We start from the raw sequence: 21,730 nt of genomic DNA, 5'->3' as shown, positions 1-21,730 counted from the left end.
GGGGGGGGGGGGGGGGGGGGGGGGGGAAGAACTCTTATGAGACTGCAAAAAGATGCTCTGTTACGTCAAAGAAAAAAAAAATTAACAAAGGAATCAAAATCTAGTTCCTATACTATCTGGTTATTCTAGCAATACTTAGATCACTTCATATTGTGTAAACAGATAAGTAAGCATTTTAGTCAATAAAATTAGTTGTCTTGTTCTCAATCTCATGAAAGTCAAATGCTACAATTTCAACTAGCTAATGATCCAAAGACTTACTTATCAAGTAACAACATCATTTAATGGATAATATCATTAACAGCTGAAGTATGGATCTATAAATGCAAACAGTTAATCACATGTCCACATCTCTATAGCATACCTTCCTGCAGCACCAAGTCCATATGGTATCGAATAAAGTGTAGCAATTGTATTGAGACTGTTAAAAAGTGGCAACTGTGAATATATTGCTTTCTGTCTAGTAACCCGAAGCTTACAGAAGAAATTTAGCAACATTTCTGTATTCACTATGTGATAGAGCAGACGTACCAAACAGATAAAACTGAAGTTTCAAGCTCCGGATTCGGTAACAACCCTGAAAGTAAGATAAGCAGCTCAAATGACCACCATTCGAGGCTGCAACAATAGACATTAAACTATTATTTATGAAAAAAATGTTCAAAGTAAAAAGATGCTATGATTCAAGATTTAAGAAACAGAAAAAGACAGATAATAAATCACCAAACCATCACCGCAGAAGGAATGGCCAAGCTAAAGAACTCCTGAATTCCTCGAAACATCTCCATAGAAATGACTCCACGGGTTGTCGCACACTTAGGTGAAAATATCATGTATAATGCTAGCAAAATCACGTTCAGCCAATATGACAAACTCATAGCTAATGCTCCTCCCAGATTTCTGAGTTCAGCCTTGTACACCATGAACCAACAAAATGGTACGTGGAAGGAGAGAGTGATAGAAGAACAAATGACCATGGGGATTACTAAACTTTGTGCCTGGAAATATCTCACCAATGGTTGAAGAAATGCACAAGCAAAGAGCGCAGGAATCAGCCAAACAATGAACTTCCCAGCTTCGTGCGAAATCCGAGGATCTTGACCAAAGAAGATAAGTAGCTTTTCCAAGAAAATCCATGATAGGGATATAGGAATGGAAAATAAGAAGATGCAAAATATAGCAGTGTAGGTCTGAGTTCCAAGTTTTTGATATTGCCGAGCTCCATAAGCTTGTCCACATAGAGTTTCGAGGGCGCTGGACAAACCCAACTGTTTTTTAACAAGGTAAAAGTCCAGCCAGTTATTGGAACAAGAACAAACGAATTTAGCATGATAACTTGGCTAAGAAAGTTACATTTGAAGTTGACTAACTTTATTGGGTATATAACATGGGATTCGACATTAGTATTCGGACAGAGCATTTTTAGTAGTCTTCGACGTACTTGTAATTTCAAATTTCAGGCCTACGTTCATGCTAGCCATAAGATACATCGACATTGATGCAGTATGACAATGGCTTGTTCCAGCAATAATGTGGGTTGAATCCATTCTTAAATGAAAACAGAAAAGAGGCAAACAGAATGGCATCAATGTTCAAAAACCTCAGTCCGCAGTTCTAATTGCTAACTTAGAATCATTCTTGCAGATATGTTTATCCATGCTGAATAGACTTATGAAAATTGTTCAATATGATTATCTTCTTGAAGATAAACCTTAATCGAAGGGTTGAGATGAGTCCTGCATTTTATCCCCAATGTTGGTAGGGTTGCGAAAAAGATATTCAAATTCGACAAGAGACAAAATGCTCAGATCCATCCTCACCGACAATATTTCTTTGATTCAACGAAAGGTAAAAGAAAACAAACAAAAAATTACCGTCAAAGAAACAAAACAAAAACAAAAAGCAAAGGAAAAACGAAACGCATGCGAACGGATATACTTTCAACGACGAGAATCAAGAGATTAAGCCTTATCCTCTAAACTATATATCGCTAATTTACCTGAACCCTGTACCAACAGAAGGAAAGGTACATAAAGAATCTTCACAGAATAAAACGTAGAACGAAACAAAATATCATTACTCACGAGAACACTGAAGCCTGTAACTCCAGAAATGGAAATGGCTACGGCGCTGCTGGAGAGAGCAAGTTCTCCAAGATGACCGACCATCATCATCGTCACCATCTGCAACAAAAACTGCGACAAAGTAACGGCAACCATCGGCGCCGCCAAGAATCCCACTCTCTTCACCTCTTCAACAAAAGCTTCCCTCGAGAGATTGCTTTCCTTCTGCTTCGGCAGCAAAATCTCTTCCACGGCGCCTTGCTTCCCGTTCTCCATCAAGCCCGATGGATGAATTCTCAAACTTCCACTACAATCCTCGATTTCTCGATCGCCACTCCCCTCCCAGTTTTAGAGACTTCCAAATTGCATGGCTTCTTCCTCGATCCTCACCGCCATGATTAACAACAAAATTAAATAAATAAATAAATAAATAAAATTAATATTCCGCCACGAATTCAAGTAATCCACCGGAAATGAAGCGTCCTCTGTAAATTTAACAGAAATAGAAAGATGATAAATAATTTCCATTAAATTAATCAAAATATCCATAAATTTTATATTTAAAAAAATATATATCAATATTATCTTATTAATTTATATTTTATATAATTTTTTAAAATATTCAAAATAACCTCGGATGAATATACTTTTTAATAAAATATTAATAAAAAAAATTTAACGATTAAAATAAATTATATTTTAAATGTTTGTAAAAAGTTTAGCAGCTTTATTGAATATTTTTTTAAATAATATATATATATATATTAATTTAACCACTAAATAACCATGAAATTAAGTAAATAATGTTAATTATTTTTGGAAAAATCCACGTCAGCACTCCAGCAACCCAAATAGTACAAAAATTAAAGTTGTATTGGTACAACAACCACGTAGGAAAGCTAGGACCACGTTTACCGACCCCATAACAATGATTCTTCTGTGTAGCGTGTGGGGCCATGTCGCCCGAGCAATCATAGTACGGCCGCTCATCCAATATCAAAGAAATATGTAGATCTCGCTTCTTTCCTTCCCCCATACCGTAACCATAGCCAGAAAGGGATAGCCTATCTACAGAAGAGAGAGTACGGGGCCTTACCCGTAATTTAGTTTAGACGCTGATCGAATGTCTTTACGCTATAGATTTTGTGAAGCATGCTTCTTTGACAGAAAACAAACTCTTTTTCCATGACAACAGTCGCAACTATAAAGAAAGTGGCGGTAAGCTCTCTATATATCAACAACAGGGGAGCTGTTCTCCTTTGTCAACACTACTAAGACTGGGGCAAGCGGAATTCTGTAGAGGCTCGAGGGCTTACTAAGCGAAGGGCCGAAGGCTGCTTTGCTATCGAGACTACTATACCACCGATGGGCGGCAGACAAAGCTACAAGAATCTCTTAGCAAGCACAACTTTTCTGTAGATACGCTTTTAACTAGGTAAGTCGGTTAATTCAAATTCAGGTAATCATTGACCATAGAACGTATACCCGAGTCTCCATTTTTATAATAAAGTTTTAGAAAACGAGACAGATAAACTAAAAAAAAAAAAATGAAAACCACGTTGAAAAAAATATTGTTATAAGCTAGCAAGCAAGAAATGCAATACAACGGCTTAGATAAAATATAATTACAGGTATGAATAGATCCCCGTTTACACTAATTTTGTATCTTCGTTTTCTCCCACATTAATGGAAATTCTACGTCTCCCGTAAAAAAAATTGAACATAAATTATCATTAAATATATTAACATAATCAATTTATAAATATTAACTATCTCGTTAATTTATGTTGTAAATAATTTAACGTATAGTTTAAAAAAAATTTCTTTGATTAATTTTGGAAACAAAATTTAAAATAAATATAAAATTTTTTCATTCGAGAAACTAATTAAACTTATTCCAAAGTTTATGAGTATTTTATATAATTTAACGGTTTTATTATTAATATTAATATATATACCAAAAACAAAATGTCAATTTTATTTTTTACTTTATTTCTCATTGTTTACATTTACGTGAATAACACAAATTTATTAGACAAATTGCTAAAGAGGCAATAAATTTTTTTAATGTGGACGGCTAAACACGTCAGCATCCTACGTGGAATTACGAACTCAAAGTTGGAATTTATTTATTCAAGGAAAAAAAAAAAAAAAAAAAGTCGAACACAAACGACCAGGTAAGCGACCTCGGTGTCGGCTAAACACCATGCATGGTGGTGGTGGCTTTCAATAATTTTGGCTCAAAGTTAATAATATAATTTTAATTTTTTTTTGTTAATTTTTTAATTCGCTTTCCCTTTTCGGCTTCCCTTCAAGGCTTTAAAACGTGTTTCAATGGTATTTTGTTCTCCTCCCAACCAATGTGGGACATCACAATCCACCCCTTCGAAGCCCAGCGTCCTTACTAGCACATCGCCTCATGTCTACCCTCTTTAAGGAACAGTGAGAAAGTTGGCACATAGTCCAGTGTCTAGCTCTGATGCCATTTGTAACAGCCCAGATCTACCGCTAGCAGATATTGTCCTTTTTGGACTTTTCCTTTCGAGCTTCTCCTCAAGGCATTAAAATGTGTCTGTTAGGGTAATGTTTTCACCCTGGGTGTTTAGTTCTCCTCCTCATGTGGGATATCTACGCTTTAATTTGTTTAATTACAAGTTTAATCTTAATACTTGTAATCTTAATAATACTCTTATAGTTAATGAATATATTAAATTTTGGTTAAATATCAAATTTGTTCTATAAATTTTTAAGTATATAAAATTGCGTCTATTAAAACCTAATTTTTTTTTTAAATTTATTTAAATTATCTCTAAAAGAAATCATAATTATTTATTTTTATTTTATCTCTCAACGCTATGGCCCAATGGGCCTAAATGGGCCCTAGTGGGCCCAAAGTTCAGCCCAGTGAGAGTTTTGACTTATTGTTGCAGTTTCCTGGATGAGTGGGGTGACCAATGACACATAAACCGACACGTCATCAGGTAAACCTAATTCAAACGGAAAAGATAGAAAACGACACCGTTTTGATGATTGTCCGCACTTTTCTGGTAAAGCCTCGTATGGTTCCTATAAAGAGGCAATTTTAACGCAAGAAAAAGTAAAAATAAATAAAAATTAACAAAAATAATATTCCAATTTTGGGCTTGGCGACCATTGATGGAGCGGAACACCATAAAGCCAGTGAGTCGATCGAAGCCCTGAAGCTCTCTTCGTCTCTCTCCTTCTTTTCTCACTCCTCAACTCTCTGAAGCCCTAGCGATGGCTTCACGCAGACTTCTCTCCTCTCTTCTCAGATCCTCCGCTCGTAGAGCTTCCTCCAGATCTCCGTTCTCGAATCCCAATCCAAGAATTTCACCCACCACAACGTCGCGTGCTTCTCCTTACGGGTATATTCTCAATCGCGTTGCTGAGTATGCGACTTCTGCTGCGGCGGCTGCGCCTCCGACACCATCGCCTCCGGCGAAGGATGTTGGAAAAGGAGGGAAGATCACCGATGAGTTTACTGGTGCCGGTGCGGTTGGACAGGTGTGTCAGGTGATCGGTGCCGTTGTCGATGTGAGATTCGATGAAGGATTGCCGCCTATTCTTACTGCTCTTGAGGTTCTTGACAACTCGATCCGTTTGGTGCTCGAGGTCGCTCAGCATTTGGGGGAGAATATGGTTCGGACTATTGCTATGGATGGAACTGAAGGGCTTGTTAGAGGACAGCGCGTGCTCAATACTGGTTCTCCTATCACTGTAAGTTTTGGTATTTGCATAATCGCTACCGATTTGATTAGGTTCAATGGCGCTTTGTTGTTTATTTACGTTTTGACTTTTTGTTGTATCGTTTTATCGGGTGTTGGTATGAATGAATTGAAATTGATTTCTGTTTCGCATGACGTGGAGTTGGCGATCAATGATATCCTCAGATCCACTTGTTATCATTTCATTGTTTGTGAATTTGTACGCAACGCAAGATTTATATTAGCGAAATTTAGCTGGATAAGTGGGTATGGATGGAAGTTTTAGGTAATTGCAATCCAGTAATTAAGTTATGATCGACTGATTTCTTCTCGACATGATAGCGTCAGTGTATAGAAAGTCTTCTATAGACCTGTTCTTATGTGAAATATTTTAGTTTTAGAATAGGCTGATGCTTAATAGATGAGATTTCAACGTTGTCTAATTTATAACAACTTTCGTGATCCATTTGACCATTTTTTTAAATGGTGGATTGGTAGAGCGCAGTGTGTTCATCTACTTTTGTATGTTTCTGTTGACTGTTGCAGCTTCTGCACGTTTTTGAGTTTGATTGGCTCTTCCACTGATCAAAAAGCCATGCGTTTATGATATTTAGCTCCTGTTTCCATATTATATATTACGTTTTACCTTTTGGGCAATTTCTTTATTGGTTGTTTATGTTTTTAGCCCTTCATTTTCTTCATATTTTAAGACGTTTTTCTTTACTAATTTTTAAAAACTTGACAGGTGCCTGTTGGTAGGGCTACTCTTGGCCGTATCATAAACGTTATTGGAGAACCCATTGACGAGAGAGGCGATATTAGTAAGAAATCATGAAATCACTCAAAGAATTATAGTTATTAATTTGGGTTTGGCATAGAAGATTAATAACTATGTGGTGTTTTAACAGAGACCGACCATTTCCTTCCGATTCATAGAGAAGCTCCAGCATTTGTTGAGCAGGCAACTGAACAGCAGATTCTTGTCACTGGAATCAAGGTACAATGATGAATTTAGATTAGTCTATGTTATACTTGGATGACTTGACAAATGTCGCTCGTGTGCAATGAAGTCATGTTTACTGCTTTTTGGTTATAGGTTGTTGACCTTCTTGCACCATACCAAAGAGGTGGAAAGATTGGGCTGTTTGGTGGTGCTGGTGTAGGAAAAACTGTGCTCATTATGGAACTTATTAACAATGTCGCTAAAGCTCATGGTTTGTTTTGTGAAATACTTTCCATATAATGCTTTACTACGTCTATTTTCGTTCATTTAGCACTTAATGTTCTCCTTTGATCAGGTGGTTTCTCTGTGTTTGCTGGTGTCGGGGAACGAACTCGTGAGGGCAATGACTTGTACAGGGAAATGATTGAAAGTGGTGTGATTAAGCTAGGTGACAAGCAGGTATCAATGGCTTTGATCACGATGAATTTCTTCATCTCCCTTTCTTTTCCCTGATTTTCTTTCCTACATAAATGAGTAATTGTACTTTTTCTTTATTAGGCTGAAAGCAAGTGTGCCCTTGTCTACGGTCAAATGAATGAGCCCCCGGGTGCTCGTGCTCGTGTTGGTCTTACTGGACTTACTGTGGCTGAGCACTTCCGTGATGCTGAAGGGCAAGATGTGCTTCTCTTTATTGACAACATTTTCCGCTTTACCCAGGTAAGCTTGCCTACCGAGGATCTTATCCATTGCCTGTTTCATCAAGATCCAGCCGTGCCATTGACATGTTGAGATTCTTATCAATATCTTGTCTTGTTATAACGTTTCTTTTTCTTCTGGCTCACAGGCTAACTCAGAGGTGTCTGCTTTGCTCGGTCGTATCCCATCTGCCGTCGGTTACCAACCAACCTTGGCAACTGATCTTGGAGGCCTTCAAGAGCGTATCACAACCACAAAGAAAGGTTCTATCACCTCAGTTCAAGCTATCTACGTGCCTGCTGATGACTTGACAGATCCTGCTCCTGCTACCACATTTGCTCACTTGGATGCCACAACTGTGCTGTCACGACAGGTGCAATCCGTTCCATTTCCAAGATGGTTTCGTACGCTAAATTTTTATTCCATTTTATCTGACTCATTTCATGTAAACAGATCTCTGAGCTTGGTATTTATCCTGCTGTCGATCCATTGGACTCTACATCTCGTATGCTTTCTCCCCACATTTTGGGAGAGGAACACTACAACACTGCTCGTGGAGTACAGAAAGTCCTTCAAAACTACAAGAACTTGCAAGATATCATTGCCATTTTGGGTATGGATGAGCTTAGTGAAGACGACAAGTTGACGGTTGCACGTGCACGTAAGATCCAAAGGTTCTTGAGTCAGCCTTTCCACGTTGCAGAAGTCTTCACGGGTGCTCCTGGAAAATACGTCGACTTGAAAGAGAGTATCACCAGCTTCCAGGTAACCTTCAGAATCAATCAATCCTTGTTTAGTCTTCATTTGGGGAGAGGATTCTTTCATTTAGTATTGAATAACATGATTAAAAAAAATGATCTCACCCAGCTTAATCATGCAATCTCCACGAGAGCTTATGCTCAAAGTGGATAATATCATACCATCGTGTAGAGTGTGTTCATCTAACATAGTATTGTGAGCCTCGAAGGCATAGTAAAAAATCCTTAAACGTCGAACAAAGTATTGTGCTAATTTAGAGGTGTGTTTTGTTCGATGGGAGGTGTTGGATGAAAGTCTCAAATCGGCTAATCCAGGGAATAATCATATGTTTATAATCAAGGAATACTATCTCCATTAGTTTGAGGCCTTTTGGGGAAGCCCAAGGCTTGCCCAAAGCAAATCCATGAGAGCTTATGCTCAAAGTGGACAGGACAGTATCATACCATTGTGGAGAGTCGTGTTGAGTCGATGCATTCGAAAATAGATATAAACTAAGAACTAATAATGGGTTTATTACTGTTGTTTGTTTGAATGAATAGGGTGTGTTGGATGGGAAGTACGACGATCTTTCAGAGCAATCATTTTACATGGTCGGAGGAATAGAGGAAGTGATAGCCAAAGCAGAGAAGATTGCGAGGGAATCTGCTGCTTAGTTGACTTTTTTTTTTTTTTCCCTTTGATAATTATGAAAATTAATAATTTAGATGATGTGTTGGCGATGCCAGCAACAGAGGCATTTTCAATTTTTTTTTTTTTTCTTTTTTGTTGCGCGGTGTAACGGAACCAGAGATCTGCTTTGATGTTTTAGTCTGAAGAAAGAGAGGGTTTATCTCCACCAGCCTTGCCGTCGGCCTTCTTCCTCCGCCCCCTCCCACCATTGCTTATCTTGTGTCTGTTTGTTTTTTTTTCTTCAATAATGGGAGGAGACAGGACAGGACATGACATGTACAATTTTTCCCTTTTCACAACAACTTCTTTTACCTTATTATCAAATCCCTTCTTTTATGTAATAGAATTCCTCGTCTTTTTCTTTCTTCAAACAAGAAAACTCCTGGTCTATGAAATTTTACACCTAACTTATTAGGTTCTTGATAGAAGTTGGATAGGTACGAGGCACGTTTCTTTCCTTTCTCGAGAACCTGCATTTGGGAACTCGTAAGTTTCCAACCTAGTAAATAAACATCTCTAATGAATATCTATATGAGGCTCGTTTCTTTCATTTCTTGAGAATCTGCACCTATTTGTTTGGGAACCCGTGAGTTTTCTCTCTAATGAATACCTATATGAGGCTAGTTTCTTTCATTTCTCGAGAATATGGGAACCCGTGAGTTTTCAACCTAGTAAATAGACATCTCTAATGAATATCTATGAGGCTAGTTTGGGAACCCATGACTTTCTAACCTAGTAATTTCATTTCTCAGAATCTGCGTTTGGGAACCCATGAGTTTCTAATCTAGTAAATAGACATGAGTTTCTAATCTAGTAAATAGACATCTGACATTCGTAGTTTCTAACCTAGTAAATAGACATCTCACATTCGAAATAGGTGATAGTTTTAATATTTTTTTTGTCCATTTAAATTATAATTTACATTTTTAAAAATTAAAAAGAGTTTTAAAATTATTTGGTAATTTTTTTTGAATTTGATACACATTGATTTTTTTTCTACCCTCCTAATTTGTCTAACATGTCTCTTAAATATATTCAATATAAAATTTAAAATTTAAAATATAATATACCTTTTTTAAAAAATGAGGCAAGATCTATGAGGGGAAGAGGGTCGCTTTTGTAATTTATTTATTTTTTAATTCATTTTAAATTAAAATAGGAAAAATTATAGTAATATTTTTTAAATAAAAAAATTATTATATAATTTTAAAATTAAAAACTACTTTCGTACCTTCAAGTTTCAACCTATCAAACGGCCGAGAATGCTCCAAACAAAGGCAAATCGATCTAACATATCTCGCCACGTGTAACTTCAAATAAGTTTGCCCCCACTCGATTATTGCTTTTAGCGGCGCGTTTTATCCAATCGCCACCGATCGCAACCTACCTTCCCGCCGAAGCCACCGGTCGGCTTTGTCGCTTCCCGGCCATTAACGCCCAAACTCCAAGTTATAACAAAAAGCTCCGTGACCATGTCTTTCTCCATTTCCTCAACTCTTTCCCTTTCCGCTTCCTCTTCTCTTCCCCATGCTCTCTTTCCTCCTCCCCACTCTTCCATGTCTCTCCTCCGCCGCCTGAGACCCGGCCGTCTTAGATTCAACATCCCTCAACCTCCCAGACGATTCGCCACCGCGGCTGCTGCAGCCGTACGCCAGGATACTGCTTCTTGGACCCAAGTTCCTCTCGTCGAAGTCGAGCCCGCTGCCGAGTCTCTCTTCCACGTTTCCATAGACGTGTCCGACGCGCCGGACCTCGTTGCTTCACACACGCGTGCTGGTCAGTACCTACAGCTTCGTGTCCCTGACGTGGATAAACCGACGTTCCTAGCCATCGCGTCTCCTCCATCTCTTGCATCTTCGGAAGGCGTGTTTCAGTTCCTGGTGAAAAGCGTTGAGGGATCGATCGCTGAGCTTTTATGTGGATTAAAGAAAGGAGATGTCGTGCAACTCAATCAGGTCATGGGAAGCGGATTCGATGTCGATCAAATCGCGCCGCCGCAGAATTACCCAACCGTTTTCATTTTTGCCACTGGATCTGCAATCAGGTGCGCCACTTATTCTCGTTGCAGAAGTTTAATCTCTTAAGTTCGCTTTTCCCCATGCCTTGCTTTCTAGTTGTAGGTTCATTGTTAAATTTCTAGTTAAGAACGAATTGGACTCAGAAGATTTTGAAACTCAAATGCATACAGGCATAGCAAGATTATATATTGAATTTGTTTCATTTAGCTTTAGCTCCTGGTGTAGAAGCAGAAAGCGAAGAGCTAAACGTGGTTGATTAAGGGAAGGGAAGGTTTGAGTAGAACAACCATTAAGGCAGTTTGTGATAGTTTCTTTGCTTGGAACTCAGATGTTGATCAGGTTCCTAGACAAAAGTATGTAAAAAGTGAGAGCGTTTCATGTTTTGCATTGTTTATATGTCTGAAATGTGTCTGCATTGTGGATAACTACAAGCAAGATTGAAGAAATTTATCAGAAGCTAACATAAACACTCAGATAATCTCCCTTATAGTATCATCTTATGATTCAAAATCTTAAGATCGTTTTAGTATGAAAGATATAGTCATAACAAGGGCTAGAGACCTATTGGAGATTATTGAATAGCCTAAAGAACGGGCAGCTAGTTGATGGGAAACACAGGAATTTTGAATCTCAGGAGATTTTACATGTAAATATTTCTCTGTCTTCCTCACTTGTTAGTGACGATTCAATGTGGCAGACTGTCTAAACTCTAAAGGCATTGATGCAGCCTACGGTTTGAAAAGGGAGTATATGTTTGAGATGAGGTCAAGATCAATTTTGTCTCCAAGATTATTCAAATTAAGTAGTTTGAATGTGTCTAAACTTTGCTGCTGTGCAGAGTTCACTTCACCGAAATTATTGCCATTGTGACACCCAATTAAAGGAGGGATACGTGAAGGAACCGAGACCAGATTAGAATGAGAGTGATTCTAAGGATATGATGGTTAAGAAATGCTTAAAAGAACTAAAAATGATTACTTATATCATCAAAGTGCACTTTTCTTTTTGGTGGCTCAATCATAGGAACTCTACAGTTAAGTGTGTTCAGCACTCAATTTGTGAGATCTTATGTATTTAGATTAGAAACATTGTGGATTATCAATTCAGTGAAGTTAGAAGTCAGGGCTGTAAATGTAATTAGGTGGACAGATTCCCTCTTCAATGCCTCATTGATGTTCTTGTTAGGGATTCTGGTAGATTCCAACATTACCACTGTCTGCTCCTCCACTCCCCCAAGAAGAGAAACGGGGGCATTGTCACAGTTTATAACCTTATTTATTATTTTTTTTTTTTGTAGTGATTTCTCAGTGGTAGAATTTGTTATATATCTTGAATATTTCCTCTTTGTATGAACCTTTAAGGCCACATTTATGATTTTCATGTTAATTACTTGGACACAACCTACTCGTATTTTGTGGGCTTTGGGTGAAGATATTGAGATATTATATTTTCTTAATTGGTAATCGGCTTCTTATGTATAGGACGTGACATGGTTATTAGTCTAGTTTTTCATTACCTTGATAGGCCGAGTACCCTGGTGGTGCATTCCTTAGCTATAGGATAAGATGGTGTTATAGGTCTAGCATTTGATTTGATTTTATTTGTTACTAGTCCTTGTCGAACGATTCACTCTACTGCTTCTCCTACTTCATTGTTTATTTTAACGTTTTCAAGTACACAATCACACATACAACGTGAGTGTTGATACACTCATTTGCTGCTCAATGTGCCAGTTATTCCACACCTCAAGAACTTCGGTATATTTTTTGTGAACCATATTGATCCGTCAATAGTAGGAACTAACTTCAGTTTGTTTACTTTTTCATTTGATTTACTGGTCTGACTGTTTACTTATCTTTTTTATGTTTAGTCCAATACGATCTCTAATCGAGTCGGGCTTCGGGGCGATTAAAAGGTCTGATGTGAGGCTATATTATGGGGCAAGAAACCTCAAAAGGATGGCTTATCAGGTTTAGTCAGTATTTGCTTGTTGCATTGCAGCTTACCATCTACCCAACAAGATTTATGAAATTCATTTGTTTCTTCCTTTTATAGGATAGATTTAAAGAATGGGAGTCTTCTGGTATTGAGGTTGTGCCAGTATTGTCACAACCTGAACATGATTGGACTGGTGAAAGTGGCTATGTCCAGGTAGGTGTGGTCTGACCTTAGACGTCCTACTTCTGTTGAACTCGTAGGAATTTTTGTTAATGGGAACGAAATGTTTTTGTTCTTGTTATAGGCTGCCTTCACTAGAGCAAAGAAAGCCTTCGACCCTCTCTCTACTGGTGTCATACTCTGTGGTCAGAAACAGATGGCTGAGGTAGTCTCTGCGCCATGGTTATTATCACCCCTTAGTTCATTGCTATCTCTGGATTGTTCTATGATTCTTGAAAAGATTTCTAACTTGAATCATAAATCTGAAACTTTTGAACGCAAGTCATTCTGTGTAATGTCTCGGCTCGACTAAAGAGATGATCTCTAACGCAAGCGCTTCGTTTTTCTTGTCTTTCTTTACAGGAAGTTACGTCAATTCTTTTAGCAGATGGAGTCTCTAGTGAGAAGATACTGAAGAATTTTTGAACAAACGAACAGAGTATAGTATTGTTGTTGTAGCATCAATTTGTCCAAGGATGTTTATATTCATCTTTTCACCCTACTGATGAAGGTACGCACCTCAGCTTGGACTAACACAATAAATGTATTTTTGGGGACTAGAAGATGAACACAATATATATGTCCAGAATTTTCAGGACTGATGCTAATACCTTGCCAATTCCAAATTGAGTGATTTTGCTGGTCTGTTGCTACCGTTTTTATGTTATTTGGTTGCCAACCACTTGAAACACCCTTTAGGTAAAAATGTGGAAGTGTACAAATTGACAAAGGAATGGTAGAAACCTAAAGCCACCATGTTCATCATAATTCATAAATTAAGTGATTCCTAAGGCATTAGAGTGGATTTGTCGAAGCATTGTGTCAAATCAAGACATTAGCGTTTTCTATGGAGCCAGGTAAGATTTGACTTGACCTGACCTCGGTCTAATAAAATATATAATTATTTGAACGGTGGATATGCAAGCATGATAACTTAAATGGTATTAAACTTTTGCTCACATTGTATCATTTGGTCTATATACCGAAACTGATAACATTCGAAAGATCCTCTTTTGGCTCTCTTTAGCCCAATGTCTCTTACCCTTAGGAGGTCTTTCACAAGTAGGTTTTTCGAAAACTTTCATTTATTCTAGTGTGGATCTTCAAATATTCATGCAGTGCTAAGTGTATCAGAGGAGCAAAAGATTAATCATAAGATTTAGGTTATAACTATAAGAATGGAGTAGCTGTAGAATTAGCAGCCAAGAGTCGTGCGGCCTATATATAATGTGATATATAATTGTAATGCTTAAATTACAAGCAACAAGCCATTCAGAAGCAATCCACATAAAACAAACATTTGCAGCCAGAATCCTGGAATGATCAACCCAATATCAGAATCATTACGAGGTTAGTGAGGATTCTTGGAACGATCCTGGAATGATCAACCCAATATCAGAATCATTACGAGGTTAATGAGGATTCTTGGAACGATCGTGGTTGTTTCCATCAGGGTCATCGTCGTTATATTTTTCATTGATCTCGGTCGACCCATTGAATGAATGCTTGTTCTCACCTGAATGATGGTGGTGCCGATGTTTGTGATGGTGATTCTCTCTCTTGTGCCGAGATTGTAGTGCTGATTCTTCTTCATGATTATCATCAGATGACTTCCCTGAAGACTGGCTTCTAGCCTCATGCCTGCCATAATTACAATCTAAAGAATCGATACTACACGATCGATGGGATTGCCCGTGTCGATGGTGGGGCCTGTGGTGCCTCACATGCCTTTTCCTTCGCAAACTAGTATCATCCTCACTGCTAGAATCGTCAGATGATGAATAGTTAGGTCGCCTATGATGTTTGTGACGCCGGGAGTGACTTCTTTTAGTTGTCTCAATATCATCGTTAGAAGAACCGGAGTAACTTTCATCGGAACTTGAATCATCATGAATATGTCTTCTATGGTTTCTCTTCTTCCTCCTATCTTCTTCAGAGTGGTCACCAAATTCATCACTGCTGACATCATTAGACGAGCGACGACGTTTTGGTTTTCTCTTGGATTTTCTATCCTTCATCTTCTCATAGTCACCTGAATCAGAGTGGCTATGTTTCCTGTGCTTCTTATGAATTCTCTTACCTGCTCTCCGGCCTCCCTCATGATCAGCCTTTGCCTTGGCAGCAGCTTCAAGTTTTTGTTCCCATTTCAATGGAGCTTCCTTCTTCTCCAAAGCTCTCTTCTTCTTCTCCTCAACCAATTGGAAGAATTTCTTGGTGTCCATTCAGATACAAAAACCAGCTCAATACCTGCATTTTGGTATGACAATGGCCGGAAGTGCATCTCACAGAAGAGAAAAAACAATGTTAGTTCTTCCCATCAAAATATGCACTTCAATAACATCTGCTATATTGCAATTATATCCAATTTCAACAAACACAAAAGATAACGTAGGATGCTACTTTCTCGTATTAAAAAATTGTGGGATCCCACGTCGGTTGGAGAGGAGAACGAAACACCATTTATAAGGGGTGAAAACCTCTCCCTAATAGAGGCATTTTAAAAACCTTGAGGGGAAGCCTGAAAGGAAAAGCCCAAGGAGGACAATATCTGCTAGTGGTGGGACTTGGACCGTTACAAATGGTATCAGAGTCAAACACTAGGCGATGTGCCAACGAGAAAGCTGAATCCCGAAGGGGGTTGACAAGAGGCGGAGCCCCGAAGGGGGGTGGATTGAGCGGTCCCACATCAATTGAAGAGAGGAATGACTGCCAACGAGGACGCTCGCCCGAAAGGGGATAGATTGTGAGGAAACCTCTCCCTAATAGAAGGGTTTTAAAAACCTTGGGACGAAGCCCAAAAGGAAAGCCCAAAGAGGACAATATCCGCTAGAAGTGGACTTGGGCCGTTACAAAAATACACATAACATGCCGAGCAGAAAATGATTCAAGTAGCTGAAGCACATAATAATCAATGCAACTTGACATAGAGACCAACCATTCAGCTAGCCAATTTGACATAAGACACCAACCACTATGATCATTCATATACCTAGCTAAGTTGAAACAAGACCCAGTTGATACCCAAAACATCATATAATTTAATCTCAATTGTTCTAACAAGATTTACCAACATACATTCATCAGAAAAAGGTAAGTTCCGTGGCGATAATTGCAAAACTAAGAAAATTCTTCTACAATGTTTCCAATCTTGGTTTTGATCAACTTCAACTTGTTAGCCACAAACGTATTAGCGCCAAAACACGTACATTAAGAACATAAGCAGCACAATTCACGTAAAACCCCAAAACCCTTGGCAAAAGAGGTTTTGTTCAGAAGAACTCTAAACTAGAAAAAGAAAAACATCAACACGCGATCCATACCACAAGATTACTCGCAAGTTTATAAACGCATCAAGCAGCAGAAATCAACCATCCATAAAACTCAGATCTATCTAAAACGGAAAAAGACGAAGAACAGAAAACCATCGCTAGACATGATGAGCAAGGGACATAATTAGGAATTGGAACCGTACCTGGTCCTGAAGGAGAGGGGAAACAAGATTGCAAGAGAAATCGGAAGATCGAAGAAAGAAAAAGGAGATGATTAGGGTTTTGTTTGACTTCGCTTCGACTCAAGTTCACCTTTCCAGAAACGCCCGGTGGATGACCGAATTGGGGAGCAAAGGGCCCTTTTTATAGACAGAAAAGACGTTCATGCTCTACGCGTTCTCTGCCGCCACCGTTCACCACGTGCTCTTCTCTTTCCTTTTCCTTTCCTCCGCCTCCCTAAATTAAATTTTAATCAAATTTCATTCTAATAACTGATAATTAATTATTTCAAGCTTTTTAAATTGTTAAATTTTACTCATAATATTATATTACAAAAATATTTTTATGCTAAAAACCCTTAAAATTTTATTTAATGACAAACGGATAATATATACAACTAGAATTGAGGCGGGCCACTAAGCTAATAGCCTGTCGTGCGGGCCTCCTGCTAGAGTGAAGCACTACTGAGCAATTCACGTATCACATCGTGTATTTTTTCACCTCGGGCTCTTTTTTGATTTTTTGTGGTTATGGGCCCGATAGTTGATACATTGACGGAAGCAAGGCGAGGCTTGTGCGTCAATCAAATCACTATAACTAATTTAATTTCTATTATTATCGAGATAATTTGATGAATAAGTTAGAATTAAATAAATTATAATTAAGCAACTAAATATTGCCGAGGTTAAACAAACCTGTGTTATCACTAAAATATTAATCTATTATATGAGACTCGTTAATATTATTTTTTTTAAAAATCCAATCAAGTCATAAAAAACCTATAAGGTTCGAAAATTTAATCTTAAAAAAATGGATGAGTGGAGGTAGACATGTATATTTTAGAATGCGAACGCTACAAAGAATGATCGAAAGTTACCACCTCTACAAACTAGTAATGAATATATTGAACGTTCATGTCGTGCACGTTCATTAAGGTAATATCTACGATCTAGTAGTGTCATTTTTTAGGTGCAAAAAGCTGAACATTCTGCATCATATTACCTCAGAGATAAGTCTCTCTTCAATATATATTTTGCTTACATAATATATCACAACAGCTCACAATCCTCGTCTACAGGTTTCTCTATCGTTACGTTACATCTAGGGGACGGGGACGGGGGACGGGGACCGGGGCGAATTGTACAATTTATTCCTATATACGAGAATAAACGTCATCCCACCATACGAACACAGATCAAGCGAAAGGGTTGACCCAACACCAAAACCATATGGATTCAGTAGTAAGGTCTGGAGAATTAGCGATGCATGCATGCACACAAGTCTTCATTTATGCACAGATTGCTTACAGGAGTATGTCTTAGATATCCATGTTATCGAAGATATCTTCATCTTCCTCGTAGGCTCTCCCGTCCAAATGGAATCCCTCAGCCATCAAATTACTGCCACACCAAAGCTGATGATAAATATAAGGGTCGTTATAAATTAGTTGAAAGTTTTGGAGCAAGCAACTTAGCGTAGCGTACCTTAAACACCAGAAGCGGAAGCTAACGACACGCTTTAACTTTCGATTATAAAAGAAGAAATTGAAGGACCATCTGATGAAGCACACAACAAATATACCAAAGGTTACATACATATATACATTCCTAGATATTGAACTAACATTTTAGGCCACAATATAAATCGAAATACACATACGTTGCCCCCCTCTCTATGGACGGATCCGCATCAGAATTCGGGTTGTAACTGTAAATTTCACATTCTGCTAGTTTTACAACCTGCATGTCAAGGCAAGGGGTTATTAATGTGCCTAATATCGCCATCTACATCCATTTAAACCACACATACCTCATCAAGAGCCTTATATGTCATATCAAGTAAGGAACCACCCTCATTATTCTCAACCCATTCCTGCAATCGGTATTCGAGGATGTACGAACGTATCAACAAGTTGTTGGCAAATGAGTTCTTCATCAAGGCATTATTGCTAAATACTATGATATAGAAATCTGCCACCACACTAGGGGCCTAAACCTTTCCTCTCCAGTTCTCACAATGAAAAATCAACCATAATAATAGCCACATCTCCATAAACATTCAAATCAACAAAAGATCCAAAAGTACGTAGACATATTTTGATCCAAACGAATTGAGCGTATAAGAAATAAGATGGCGATTTTTCGTGCAGATATTCATGGCTGCCCAAACTAACAGGAAAAAAAAAAGTAAAATTGCAGCCTACTCCACATTCGAGGAAAGGGAGAATTTAACAGAAGCTAATTAAGCAAAAATAATCTTCAATAACACCCAAACCATGCTAGAAAATTAATACTTGAGCAGCTAGGTTATTATGTATTCACACGGACACCTCACGACATCAATTAGCACAAACAAGTGTGCCCACGGAAATAGTACCTTAGATGCTTCTAACATGTACGCGTCAAAGATCTGTTTGAAACTGTCCCAGCTTTCTTCTGTAAAGAACTGGTGTGCTTGCATTGCACTAGTAAACAACAGAGATGTAGGCAAATATCATAGTAAGGAAGCACAATGAAACTATAGAAACTTCAGTATAATTCAGATAATGCAAAAGTTCAGCACCAACGCACTAACTGGAGAGTATTAGACTTGGAAATGGAGAGACTTGAACTCTCAGCTCCTAGAGCAACAGTTCATTGAAACTGTCTGTCATTCCTTTTGACAACACTCCCAATACAATTTTTACAAGGAGGAATATAAAGTGGGTTGCCATGTCGCCCAATAAGCTGACAGTAGCATTACCCATAATCCTCCGTCATAGTTCTTTATAAAAACTAATGATGGCACGCATGAAGTGGGGAACGATCATTTTGGCAGATATGAGATACCTGAAGTCATAATCCGGGTACACATGATTGAGGGTGAGAACCAAGTATATCAGAGTTTTTCGGCTGCCATGAAGTTAAACTTGTCAAGGAACCATATAATACAATAACCACCAAGGACATCATACCCAGGTTGGCATTCAATACCTTGATCTGCTCAATAAAAATTCATCTGGTGACGAAGAGTCTGCATCAGATGATTTCCCAAGATAGTCAAGAATCTGAAGAAGTCGAAGACAAACAATAAGAAACCAGCTGCGAATATTTTTCTACTTCAAACATATGGCAGCACATTCACATATGTATGCATTTAATATGCAACAGCATACACATCAAAATTGAAAGTTGTGCAGTTTGAACGGGCAAGGTAGCCCGTTACTACCATGAGTCTAATGGTATATACTAATGAGGATTAGCTTCCAATAAATGTTTTAAGGGCTTTTTAACAACATATGACAAGAAGCGAGAAATAAACAACCATGTCATAAATAGATTGAAACATCCTTACCTCATTCTCCAAGCTTAAAGATAGTTTCTTGTCTATTCCTGTATGTTTACCTTAACAAACATAAAAATTAATGAAAGTTTACATTTCAAGAAATCTTAAATATATAGACCAGATGAGCATAAATTTACAGTTATGCACCCAAGCGCACATATTCTTACAAGAATAAGCTTCTAGGCATCCCTTGATAGTACGTTCTCCAAGATTCAAATGGCTCAAGAAATCATTCAACCTATAACAACAGTCATACAAAATTCAGATTTGAGTAAGAGAAAGAAAAAAGAAGTGCCTGAAGAAAATATGAGAAGGGATAATCATTGAAATAGACCATGATTTGATTTCACTAGACAAACCTATCAAACGGGGTGTATTCTAGGAACTTCATTGGCTAACTTGCGGGCAGATACAGAAAGTTCCGTGCTTACTCCTGGGTAGTTTGGTGCAAATTCGCCTTCAATAGTGCAGATGATCTTTGTGATTGCATATAACAGAGCATTATATGTAAATATAAAAAATATAATGTATGAAACTTTGGGTCTGCTAAGAACAATACGAGATGATCAAGAACCTATTATAAAAGTCACCAACCATTGGGAAAACTGGTAATATGGAATACACTTCTAATAAATTAACAATCATCTTAACCGAGAAATAAAGTAATGACCCAGTAGCATACTAATTCATATTGAATCACGCATCAAACTACACTGTTATAGAACCCATGCTAGTAATGGTACGCAAAAATCACCAGCACGTAAAATTAATAAAAGCAAAAGGCAGCAACAATCGAAGCCGATCCCAAGGAGTGAACACGAAATTAGAAAGAATCCTCATAATGGGCCAAATTATCAAAGTAACGCGAAGTATTTTTCTAAAACACAATTAAAATTTCTTAAAAAAAACATGACTTTAAAATGCTGCACGAGAACGAAGGCTGCCACTTTCATCTAATAACCCATTTCTTCTCAAGCCAGTTATTCACCCTCGCTTCACGAAATGTGCTTCAAAACTAATGAATTAGATTCTTAAATCAAGGTCGCTCTAGAACTAACATTTCAATCCCCGTGCAACATTTTTTAGCTCCGAATGAGCACAGCAACCTAATATTCATCTAATAATCCACTTCTTCTCAAGCCAGCAATTCACCCTCGCATCACGCAATGTCCTTCAAACCTAATGAATTAGATTCTTAAATCAAGCTCGCCCTAGAACTAACATTTCAATCCCCGTGCAACCTTTTTGGCTCAAAATGAGCACAAAAACCTAATATTCATCCCTACACACCTTGACTGAATTAAAAATTCCCCAAAAATATCAATAACAAGTAGAACATACAGTGATTTTTCAACAAAAACAAATCACCACCAAACAAACAAAAAAGATCCCCAAACGAGCAATCGAACGAAATGTAAACAAAACTAACATGAATTGAGAGCACACCTTGCAATCAAAAGCGCTCGAACGAAGATGTATTTGACGAGTAAACGACTGGTTTATATCCAAAATCTGATTATTGTGATGGAATTGAACAGGTTACCGAAATCTCGAAAATGGGTTCTATGAGCCCTATATTCGAATATTCTACCGAAAATTTTCGGGTATGTATTGGTGACCGGTGGTTGTTGGGTCGTGATTACCGAACGACGTCGTTTACAGCCTTTTTAAGAACTATGGGCCGAAGTATAAAAGCCCAGCCCAATTAAAACGCATGCTTGGCCCAATTTTTAAGACGGGTCGTGAAAAATGTGTAATTAAAAAAATAATAATAATAAAAACAATTATAAAAATAATTAATGAATTTTGTAATAATAATAAACCTCACAAATATGTGAACACGAGTAATTAAAAGATCAACAAAAATATATATATATTTTTTAATAAT

The 21,730-nt window shown here is 37.8% G+C and overlaps 5 protein-coding genes across 10 annotated transcripts in view; 2 read left to right on the top strand and 3 right to left on the bottom strand.

The window, feature by feature from the left end:
• Positions 1–2,339, bottom strand: part of LOC111449944 (protein DETOXIFICATION 12-like) — a 6,802-nt gene extending 4,463 nt beyond the window's left edge. The window contains exons 1-4 of the mRNA XM_023090037.1: positions 2,085–2,339; positions 724–1,268; positions 532–618; positions 365–421 (exon numbers count right to left, since the gene is read on the bottom strand). Of these exons, the coding sequence (XP_022945805.1) occupies positions 365–421; positions 532–618; positions 724–1,268; positions 2,085–2,339 (944 nt within the window). The remainder of the gene's footprint in view (positions 1–364; positions 422–531; positions 619–723; positions 1,269–2,084) is intronic.
• Positions 2,340–5,214: 2,875 nt separating this feature from the next.
• Positions 5,215–9,192, top strand: LOC111449943 (ATP synthase subunit beta, mitochondrial). Its single transcript, XM_023090036.1, has 9 exons — positions 5,215–5,801; positions 6,534–6,609; positions 6,697–6,785; positions 6,885–7,002; positions 7,087–7,190; positions 7,290–7,448; positions 7,576–7,800; positions 7,881–8,192; positions 8,726–9,192. Exons 1-9 carry the CDS (start codon positions 5,322–5,324, stop codon positions 8,837–8,839), a joined length of 1,677 nt encoding a protein of 558 aa, XP_022945804.1. The 5' UTR covers positions 5,215–5,321; the 3' UTR covers positions 8,840–9,192.
• Positions 9,193–10,107: 915 nt separating this feature from the next.
• LOC111449945 (fruit protein pKIWI502-like) lies at positions 10,108–13,664 on the top strand. Its single transcript, XM_023090039.1, has 5 exons — positions 10,108–10,899; positions 12,744–12,843; positions 12,929–13,024; positions 13,116–13,196; positions 13,394–13,664. Exons 1-5 carry the CDS (start codon positions 10,328–10,330, stop codon positions 13,454–13,456), a joined length of 912 nt encoding a protein of 303 aa, XP_022945807.1. The 5' UTR covers positions 10,108–10,327; the 3' UTR covers positions 13,457–13,664.
• Positions 13,665–14,179: 515 nt separating this feature from the next.
• On the bottom strand, positions 14,180–16,684 carry LOC111449946 (uncharacterized zinc finger CCHC domain-containing protein At4g19190-like). Of its 4 annotated transcripts, none has more exons than XM_023090043.1 (3): positions 16,503–16,683; positions 14,420–15,311; positions 14,180–14,358 (listed from the first exon to the last, which is right to left on the bottom strand). In XM_023090043.1, the coding sequence occupies exon 2, from the start codon at positions 15,250–15,252 to the stop codon at positions 14,443–14,445; it is 810 nt and encodes a 269-aa protein (XP_022945811.1). In that variant the 5' UTR covers positions 15,253–15,311; positions 16,503–16,683; the 3' UTR covers positions 14,180–14,358; positions 14,420–14,442. The 4 variants fall into 4 exon arrangements, with proteins under 4 accessions (XP_022945811.1, XP_022945810.1, XP_022945809.1 ...); XM_023090042.1 differs by having other exon boundaries at positions 14,180–14,371; positions 14,431–15,311; XM_023090041.1 differs by having other exon boundaries at positions 14,180–15,277; positions 16,503–16,684.
• Positions 16,685–17,490: 806 nt separating this feature from the next.
• Positions 17,491–21,437, bottom strand: LOC111449947 (repressor of RNA polymerase III transcription MAF1 homolog). Of its 3 annotated transcripts, none has more exons than XM_023090046.1 (11): positions 21,289–21,437; positions 20,202–20,318; positions 20,010–20,080; positions 19,852–19,901; positions 19,491–19,564; positions 19,347–19,409; positions 18,895–18,982; positions 18,328–18,390; positions 18,178–18,257; positions 18,003–18,074; positions 17,491–17,932 (listed from the first exon to the last, which is right to left on the bottom strand). In XM_023090046.1, the coding sequence occupies exons 2-11, from the start codon at positions 20,231–20,233 to the stop codon at positions 17,911–17,913; spliced, it is 615 nt and encodes a 204-aa protein (XP_022945814.1). In that variant the 5' UTR covers positions 20,234–20,318; positions 21,289–21,437; the 3' UTR covers positions 17,491–17,910. The 3 variants fall into 3 exon arrangements, with proteins under 3 accessions (XP_022945814.1, XP_022945812.1, XP_022945813.1); XM_023090044.1 differs by having other exon boundaries at positions 17,491–17,918; positions 21,289–21,436; XM_023090045.1 differs by having other exon boundaries at positions 17,491–17,918; positions 20,202–20,299; positions 21,289–21,436.
• Positions 21,438–21,730: the final 293 nt, after the last annotated feature.

This window comes from Cucurbita moschata, unplaced genomic scaffold (assembly GCF_002738365.1).
Source record: "Cucurbita moschata cultivar Rifu unplaced genomic scaffold, Cmos_1.0 Cmo_Scf00011, whole genome shotgun sequence".
Lineage (NCBI taxonomy): Eukaryota > Viridiplantae > Streptophyta > Magnoliopsida > Cucurbitales > Cucurbitaceae > Cucurbita > Cucurbita moschata.
This window is presented reverse-complemented; position numbering and strand designations above follow the sequence as displayed.

Coding starts and splice junctions, on each gene's coding strand:
- LOC111449943 (XM_023090036.1), top strand. CDS start 5,322: ATGGCTTCACGCAGACTTCTCTCCTCTCTTCTCAGATCCTCCGCTCGT. Junction 6,610..6,696: donor TGACGAGAGAGGCGATATTA/GTAAGAAATCAT, acceptor GTGTTTTAACAG/AGACCGACCATTTCCTTCCG. Junction 7,449..7,575: donor ACATTTTCCGCTTTACCCAG/GTAAGCTTGCCT, acceptor TCTGGCTCACAG/GCTAACTCAGAGGTGTCTGC.
- LOC111449945 (XM_023090039.1), top strand. CDS start 10,328: ATGTCTTTCTCCATTTCCTCAACTCTTTCCCTTTCCGCTTCCTCTTCT. Junction 10,900..12,743: donor GCCACTGGATCTGCAATCAG/GTGCGCCACTTA, acceptor TTTTATGTTTAG/TCCAATACGATCTCTAATCG. Junction 12,844..12,928: donor TCAAAAGGATGGCTTATCAG/GTTTAGTCAGTA, acceptor TTCCTTTTATAG/GATAGATTTAAAGAATGGGA.
- LOC111449946 (XM_023090041.1), bottom strand. CDS start 15,252: ATGGACACCAAGAAATTCTTCCAATTGGTTGAGGAGAAGAAGAAGAGA.
- LOC111449947 (XM_023090044.1), bottom strand. CDS start 20,233: ATGAAGTTCCTAGAATACACCCCGTTTGATAG. Junction 18,983..19,346: donor TACCCGGATTATGACTTCAG/GTATCTCATATC, acceptor GTTGTTTACTAG/TGCAATGCAAGCACACCAGT. Junction 18,075..18,177: donor TCCATAGAGAGGGGGGCAAC/GTATGTGTATTT, acceptor GTGCTTCATCAG/ATGGTCCTTCAATTTCTTCT.